The sequence below is a fragment of the Mus caroli genome, unplaced genomic scaffold (genome assembly GCF_978045245.1).
Source record: "Mus caroli unplaced genomic scaffold, Mus_caroli_1 scaffold_1, whole genome shotgun sequence".
Lineage (NCBI taxonomy): Eukaryota > Metazoa > Chordata > Mammalia > Rodentia > Muridae > Mus > Mus caroli.
In genome coordinates this window covers 90,455,132-90,463,355 of record NW_028227256.1, presented here as the reverse complement: position 1 = coordinate 90,463,355, position 8,224 = coordinate 90,455,132, and the positions used below count along the sequence as shown (strand labels likewise).

The following is an 8,224-nucleotide window of genomic DNA, read 5'->3' as shown; positions in this document are numbered from 1 at the left end:
CATGAGTCACCTGGGATGTATCCTAAAGACTCTCACTGCACCCACTCCCACTGTCCCAAAGACCCACGGGCCGCATAACCAAAAATGTAGCTCTCACAACGACACTGCCTGAACACTAAGGTCCAGCAGCCACCCATTCTATAGATAAAGAGGAGTCCAACTTCCCAGGGCAAATGTCCCAAGGCACACCTGTCTAAATAACAGCTGGATGATGGCCAACATAGAAAGACTACTGCAGTCCTGTAGATAAGAACATCATGGGCTGGACTATATGACCCAGGCAGGCCATCACCCAGCACAGGCCACATTCAAGCCTCTTCTAAACATGTCCAAGACTCGGAGCCCCTTCTTCTCTACTACCCTGACAAGCACTGTTATAGAAACCTTACAGCTAATCTCAAACTAGTCTAGAACATGCCTCCCATCAAGAGAAATTGAGACAGGTTTTACTGGGCATTACCCCTACCCATAAAGACATAGCCCCAGCCTGACAAGTTCCACTCCACCTGCAGAAACAATATGCCCAGTTATTGGAAACAACCCATCCTGCTACCCACCAAACCACAGAAGAGGGGCTGGTGAGATGGCTCAGTGGGTAAAAGCACTGATTGCTCTTCTGAAGGTCCTGAGTTCAAATCCCAGCAACCACATGGTGGCTCACAACCTCTGTAATGAGATTTGATGACCTCTTCTTGTGTGTCTAAGGATAGCCATAGTGAGCTTACATCTAATAATAAATAAATCTGATTGGGGCCAGAGCGAGCATAAGTCCTGAGATCAATTACCAGCAACCACATGATGGCTCACAACCCCCTGAACAGCTACAGTATACTCATATACAAAAAAAAAATCTTTAAAAAAAAGAAGGACACATGCTCCACTATGTTCATAGCAGCCCTATTTATAATAGCCAGAAGCTGGAAAGAACCCAGATGTCCCTCAACACAGGAATGGATACAGAAATTATGGTACATTTACACAATGGAGTACTACTCAGCTATTAAAAAGAATGAATTTATGAAATTCCTAGCCAAATGGATGGACCTGGAGGGCATCATCTTGAGTGAGGTAACACAATCACAAAGGAACTCACACAATATGTATTCACTGATAAGTGGATATTAGCCCAAAACTTAGGATACCCAAGATATAAGATACAATTTGCTAAACGCATGAAACTCAAGAAGAATGAAGACCAAAGTGTGGACACTTTGCCCCTTCTTAGAATTGGGAACAAAACACCCAGGGAAGGAGTTACAGAGACAAAGTTTGGAGCTGTGATGAAAGGATGGACCATTTAGAGACTGCCGTATCCAGAGATCCATCCCATAATCAGCTTCTAAACGCTGACACCATTGCATACACTAACAAGATTTTGCTGAAAGGACCCAAATATAGCTGTCTCTTGTGAGACGATGCCGGGGCCTAGCAAACACAGGAGTGGATGCTCACAGTCAGCTATTGGATGTATCACAGGGCTCCCAATGGAGAAGCTAGAGAAAGTACCCAAGGAGCTAAAGGGATCTGCAACCCTATAGTTGGAACAACATGATGAACTAACCAGTACCCCGGAGCTCTTGTCTCTAGCTGCATATGTATCGAAAGATGGCCTAGTCGGCCATCACTGGAAAGAGAGGCCCATTGGACTTGCAAACTTTATATGCCCCAATATAGGGGAATGCCAGGGCCAAAAGAATGGGAATGGGTGGGTAGGGAAGTGGGGGCGCTATGGGGGACTTTTGGGATAGCATTGGAAATGTAATTGAGGAAAATATGTAATAAAAAATATTAAAAATTAAAAAAAAACACACAAAAGAGTAGCTGTAACTTCTTGTAGCCCCGAACTCACGCACTCTTGCACATGTGTCTGTTTGTGCTCTACAGTCAGGAATCTATCCATGAATAATGGCCATGACTATCCCATGCCCTCTTCAGCTGTGAGTCTATGTAGGACATATCCCAGTCTGTTCTCAGACCTGGGGCAGGAAATGTCAAGCACTTTCCACGGACAGACCCGGCTCTAACCAGTGATAAGGGCCATGCTGAGGAAAAAATAGTTACCTTAGGACATTTGCATAATTTTTAAGAAAAAAAAAAAACATGATACCAGGTTCAGAGCTTGGATACTCCACCATGAAGGAGCACACTAGAGTGAAGGTTAGTGACCTCAAAACAGCAGCTCCACTGGAACTGGGCTTGCCCTCTGCTCCCACTGACAGCCTGGGAAAAGGGGTCATCTTCAAATGCCTATAGGTCACCTACCCGACCAGACTTTGAGATTCTAGATAGGCAGCAATGGGCAGTTGCAACCAAGGTACCCAGCAGTGTCTTCTACATCGCATATATCCAGCGGCAGGAGCTGGTTCACAGGGGGCACCAGTGGGTAGTGTGCTGGACCGGGAGAGCATAACCTGGATCAGTAAGGTGTCCATGTCTGCAACCATACAAAGCACCGTCTCCTAATCATCTCGTACGACAGCTGTCCTCTTTCTGTGACGCATGCTGCTATGGAAGACCACATAGCCCCTTGTAGTCCTGGGCAGGGTCTGCCCATGCCCAAGCCACCTTCCCTACGGCTGAGACTCCAGGCCATGCTTGCTCACATCACAGAGAAACTGCTGATCCTGGGTATACTCCTCCCACTGTCCTGGTTAGGTAACTATGTCTCATATTGCAATGGCTTAGATATCTAGCAGTGGAATCCTAAACTTCTAATCCAAACACAATACCCTCTCCCAGCTTGCACACTGGAGACTTCCCGTCTGTGTGGGATGGGATTAGAGAGTCCTCATGGTCACCTGTTCTAGCTTTTTAAGACAGGATTTCACTATGGAGCCCTGACTGGCTTGGAAATCTCTATATCAGAGATCTGCCTGCCTCTGCCTCCCAAATGCTAGATTGCAAACCAGCATCAGCACACCCAGCTCTCTCCCACAGGGAGAGACATCTTCTGACTGGCGGCTTACTCTTCTGTGTTGGGGTGTGAGAGACTGCAGACATTAAGGAGATGGCTGTGTCAGACGCCTGAGGAGTCCGGAGGAATCTCATTGGTCAGTTAGCAAGTCCATTTTCCCATCTGTTTCTAACTAGGTTTTCTGCATGGGTGGAACTCACTGCTCCATTGGTTTAGGGTGCACTGGTCAGTGCTAACAAAGTTAGATGGTTTGTTTTACAGCTACATGCTCTATTTCACAGGCTCTAACTTCAAAATGCACTCTCTTCAAAACACAAAAGAAAAGCTAGAGGGGACCTAAGAAGAGACCCTTCACCAGGGATGCATGTATCAAAGGGGGCTTCACATAGCTCATCAAGAGAAAATGACAGCCCCTTCGCTCCACAGAACAATGCTCAGTGGAGCAAGAGGAAGGCAGGTCCTGGCAGGAAGGGCTACACGTACCTGTGTTGGGATCCCCACATTCGCTGTAACCTATCTGTAGCACACTACAGGCTGGAGCCTCTCTATCTTCGCTTGCTCACATTGCTAACACTAACTTTCTAATCCACGTGTGAAGACACATTGGGAATTCAGAGCACACTAAATGTGTGGAGATATGTAATGAGCCACAACTTTACAATTAACTTTATGTGAATCATTTTCTAGCAGCAGCAAGTTGTAGTTCAAATTTTTTCTGGAAACTGATAGCAGGAAAAAAATACGGTAGGTGTATTCGGCCTTCCAGACTGCCAGGTCATGAGACAAGCCAAGTGATAGAGGACAGTGTGTAGACCACATGACTGAAAGTCGCCTCTATTGATTCAGTTAGGGAACTGTCCCATACCCAGAAAGGTCAGGCTCTGTAGGCAATCATAGCCCTCCACGCCTGCTTACCAACCAGACAAGTCTTTAAGAACAAAGTAAACTGGGTATAGTGGCACTTGCCTTTAATCCCATTACTCAGGTGGCAGAAGCGAAGTCAGGGGCATGGTGGATCTCTGTGAGTTAAAGGTCTATCTGCTCTACATTGTAAGTTCCAGAACAGTCAGAGTTAAGTAGAGAGACCCTGTCTCAAAAGGAACAAAACCTGAGGGAATGGCTGGGTAGACCACAGTTACCAGTCCAAGACCTGTTTGATATGACAGCAAATCCCACTCAGGTCCATGGGAATGAGTTGTGGTATTCTGGCTGACCATGTTAACTTATCTGGGGCTAGACAACTCTGCTGCAGCCCTCACAGAATACATGCCACATGACAAACTATCCAGTAAGATCCATCCAAGAAATCACATGGTTCTCTTCCCAGAGATGTGGAGGGAGAGGTATTGGTTCCCTAATTGGTTCTTGATTGTGTCAATAAAGGAGGCAGAAGCTAATTGCTGCATGAAGGGAAAAAGATGGAAGTTTTGGGCCCCAGTCAGAAAAAGGGGAAACAAAGAAAACAGAATTTGGATCAGGCTTTGGATCAAGTAGGGTGTTGCAGACATGTAGGAGTGGAAATCTTAGAGTTGATAGCTTCTACTGCGGGCAGAGGGACAGGCAAGATGGAGGGAGCTAGTTGATAAGATTACGGCAGGAAATTTTTCGAATGGCGATTGAGTTATCTGTCTAGTTTTAAGATAATAAAACTGTCTGGTGTTTTCTATCCACTGGGGCAGTTGTTGGTGACAGTTTGGCAAATCTAGCCATGAGGGGATGGGGCAGCAATCACAGCTCCAGGGGAAAATGACCAGAAGGCCATTAGCAAAGCTGAATGAAACTGATGAGAGCCTTGCAAGGCACCAGGCAGGTAGGGAGCTTTTAAAATTACACGCTATAGAGATGCAACAAAGCAGGTCTCCACAGGCCACCCACCCCAGAGCTGGTGAGATCTGGCCTGTTTGGGAGTAGGGCAATTGCCCACCCACTTATTCTGTCCACACTGAGCTGGCAGGAGACAAAAGAAGGGCCTGGCAGCTCTATCTGATCTGTTCACCCCCCACAGAGAGGCAACCTTGCCTAGAGGTTGCTCAGAGGTGGCTCCTAGCTAGCCAGTAAGTGTCAGTAACCTGATCTATTGTGGATGCCATCAACTGACAGGCCTCTAGGTCCACCAAACCTTCCTTCGCCTAGGTCCTAGCATCTTGCACAAGCTGAAAAGCTCCATTTAGGCCTGGGAAGGTAGAGTCTTATAGGGGTTCAGGATGCCTTTGGGGTCCAGCATGGCCTTGAGCTGATGCATAAGCGTCACGGCCACAGGTGGCTTGCTATAGCCAAATACATCCTTCTTCTTGAAGCCCAGGCCGTGCTCCGCACTGACACTGCCCCGCTGCTCTGCTGTCCAGGCATACACATAAGGTTCCAAGGCACCGAGCAACTCCCGGCTAAAGGCCTCTGCAGTCACGTTCAGGTGAAGGTTGCCATCCCCTGGGGAACAAGGGAACAGTTAGGCTGAGCAGGCCCCAGATCTGCCCAAAGAGTCCTCCTCAGACATCACTGCCCCAACCCCCAATCAGGTATCTGCACTCCATGCATCCTGGTTCTAAGCCACCCCCTTGGTCCATCCCTTCAACCCTCCAAGGCTATGAATGGCAGCTGCTGGGCCCCATCTTACAGGAATCTGGGCACATGAGCCACTTTTTAATCCTCCCCAGAATGACTGGGAACTCCCCCTCCCCCTGCCCGGGGAACCCTAAGGTCTAAAGACACAGGCTGGTGAGAACTGTTCCTGCACAGCAAAAGGCTTTTCAAACCATACTTGAAATGACAGAGTGCAGCAGTGCACGTCTTTAATCCCAGCACTCAGGAGGCAGAGGCAGGAGGATCTCTGTTTGATGTCAGTCTGGTCTACAGCGCGGATTCCAGACCAGCCTGGACTATAGTCCAATGATACTGTCTCAGCCACAGAACTCAAATGGCAAGCTCTGCTATGGAGGTCACTATAGAGACAGGGTTTTAAGAAAATATCTCTTAGAGTCTAAGAAAATGAAACTTTTGCTGGACCTCACAGCCAAGTTCATATAAGATGACATAACTGACCTGATATCCTGCTAATGTACTCAAGCCGGTTTGTTCAACCCATCTTTAAGAAAAACTAACCTTGACTTTCCATGTGTAATCAGCTTTTACAACCTAAGCTAATGCATGGGTATAAAGTTGTTACTCTTCCATGCCCCTGACCCAGAGGGCAATAAGTGTCTCTGTGTATGCGACGGTAATCATTTGCTAAATACAGCAAACAGGTTGAAAAATGACCTTGAACAACAAATATCGGCCATAAATGTTGAAATCAATATAACTTGATAGTGGATATTTACAGTTTCGTTTGCTTATGAACCGAGTAAGGGGTAAGCTGGGGCAAATGATCCAATGCTTGTGAAATTCTGTTAAAGATTTCTGTAAATTATCCCTCATTCCTTCCTCATGTGACTTCTCCTGGGCTGTTCAGGAAATATAAAGTTCTTTGTTAGGGATAATACCTAAACAGCAAAATCAAAGTTATCAGGCAGGCATAGGCAGACACATGGCAGACATAGGAATTCAAACTTTAGCTTGTTCTTGGTTGAATTAATTCAAGGGCAAGTTAAGCTTTCTCTCTTTCATGTGACACCAATGTATTTCAATGCCTCCCAGGCGGTCTTTAATGTGTTTAAATTAATTCAGTACCACAGTGGAGCTGTGCCGCCCACAGGGGCAGGGTAACGCTCTGGCTCACCCAGGTGTCCATATCCCACCACATGCTTGGCACGAGGGCCAAGGCGGGTGCGTAGGTCAATCACAAGGTCATAGAGCCGCTCCACAGGGAGGGATATGTCATACTTGAACACATAGCCATCGCAGCTGAGCGCCTCTGTGATCCTCTCCCGCAAGGCCCACAGCATCTAAGATCGTGAAGACACACAGTCAGAGCACACCAACCACAACAGGGCACTTGGGTGGGGTCTCTGAAACAGTGCTGCTTTCATCCAGGTCTCCACAGAGGTGGGCAGAGGGTCTGGAAATATAAAGGTCAACTGGGCTGTCGGAAGGACCAGCTCTGTGACAATGCTAGGACAGACTTTGAAAAGACAGACTAGCCCGGTGGTGGTGGTGGTGGCGCACACCTTTAATCCCAGCACTTGGGAGGCAGAGGCAGGTGCATTTCTGAGTTCGAGGCCAGCCTGGTCTACAAAGTGAGTTTCAGGACAGCCAGGGCTATACAGAGAAACCCTGTCTCGAAAAAAAGAGAAAAGAAAAGAAAAGAGAAGAGAAGAGAAGAGAAGAGAAGAGAAGAGAAGAGAAGAGAAGAGAAGAGAAGAGAAGAGAAGAGAAGAGAAAAGAAAAGAAAAGAAAAGGCTACTGCAACATGGTAGTGGCTGGTAGTAATGCACCCCTTTAATTCCAACACTGGAGAGGCAGAGACAGGCAGATCTCTCTCAGTTCAAGGCCAGCTTGGTTTACAGAGGGAGTTCCGGGACATCCAGGGCTACACAGAGAAGCCCTGTTTCAAAAAAACAAGTAAAAAGGATCATATTTTCTCTCACAGGTAGAGTCTATATTAACTCTGTGTGTGTGTGTGTGTGTGTGTGTGTGTGTGTGTGTGTGTGTGTGTGTGTGTGTGTGTGCATATATATATATATATATACATGTGGCATGAAAGCAGAAGAAGACCTTTCTGGGACAAAAACTACCCAGCATTCCCAGGACTCCATTTAACATGAGAAGTCAGCAGAAACATAACCGGCCTTGCACCAGACAAAGGTATTCAAGGAGCAGGCCCTGTCATCTCATTGAGCTTCAGCTCCAAAAAAGTGTGTTTCTTAACCCAAATCCAAGCCCAGCACCAGCCAAGTGTACAGTGGGATGCTGGGACACTCCAGCCTCCCCCAGAGCGTTTCTAGGAGACCCCAGAGGGAGCCATCCGAGGCATGGCGAGGACCTGGAGGACTCAGACTGAGCGCCTTTGCCATCAGGAGTAGCTGCAGAGTCACCACCAAGCATAAAACTGTCAGATCATGATGAAAGAAGGAAGCTGAGGACAAGAGCAGGTGGAGAGGACCATCTTCATCACTGCAAGCTCCAAACTCAGTCTGTGGCATAAAGGCTTCCTCATGGAATCAACAGGCACAGGGCTGCCACACTCCCCTGAACTTCACCTTTGCTATGAGGTAACGGCTGAAGTTAGTAACAGGCAGCACTTCAGTGGGCACGGACTCTAGGGCTGCCTGGAGCTCAGCTGGTACAGTTCTCACCTAGCAGCATATAGCCTTAGGATCACCAGTTCCACATGAGCCAGGCATGCAAGCACATCTAAGCATGCATGGGGTGGAG

General features: G+C 47.4%; 1 protein-coding gene across 15 annotated transcripts in view; it reads right to left on the bottom strand.

Moving 5' to 3' along the window:
• Positions 1-3,861: 3,861 nt before the first annotated feature.
• The window catches only part of LOC110295638 (D-2-hydroxyglutarate dehydrogenase, mitochondrial-like), a 12,923-nt gene continuing 8,560 nt past the window's right edge, over positions 3,862-8,224 (bottom strand). For 14 of the 15 annotated variants that reach the window (XM_085839700.1, XM_085839701.1, XM_085839702.1 and 11 more), the window contains 2 exons: positions 6,630-6,795; positions 3,862-5,341 (listed from right to left, as the gene is read on the bottom strand). In XM_085839700.1, coding sequence (XP_085695826.1) covers positions 5,082-5,341; positions 6,630-6,795 — 426 coding nt within the window. In that variant the 3' untranslated portion in view covers positions 3,862-5,081. The remainder of the gene's footprint in view (positions 5,342-6,629; positions 6,796-8,224) is intronic. The other variant, XR_015047529.1, reaches the window with a different exon arrangement.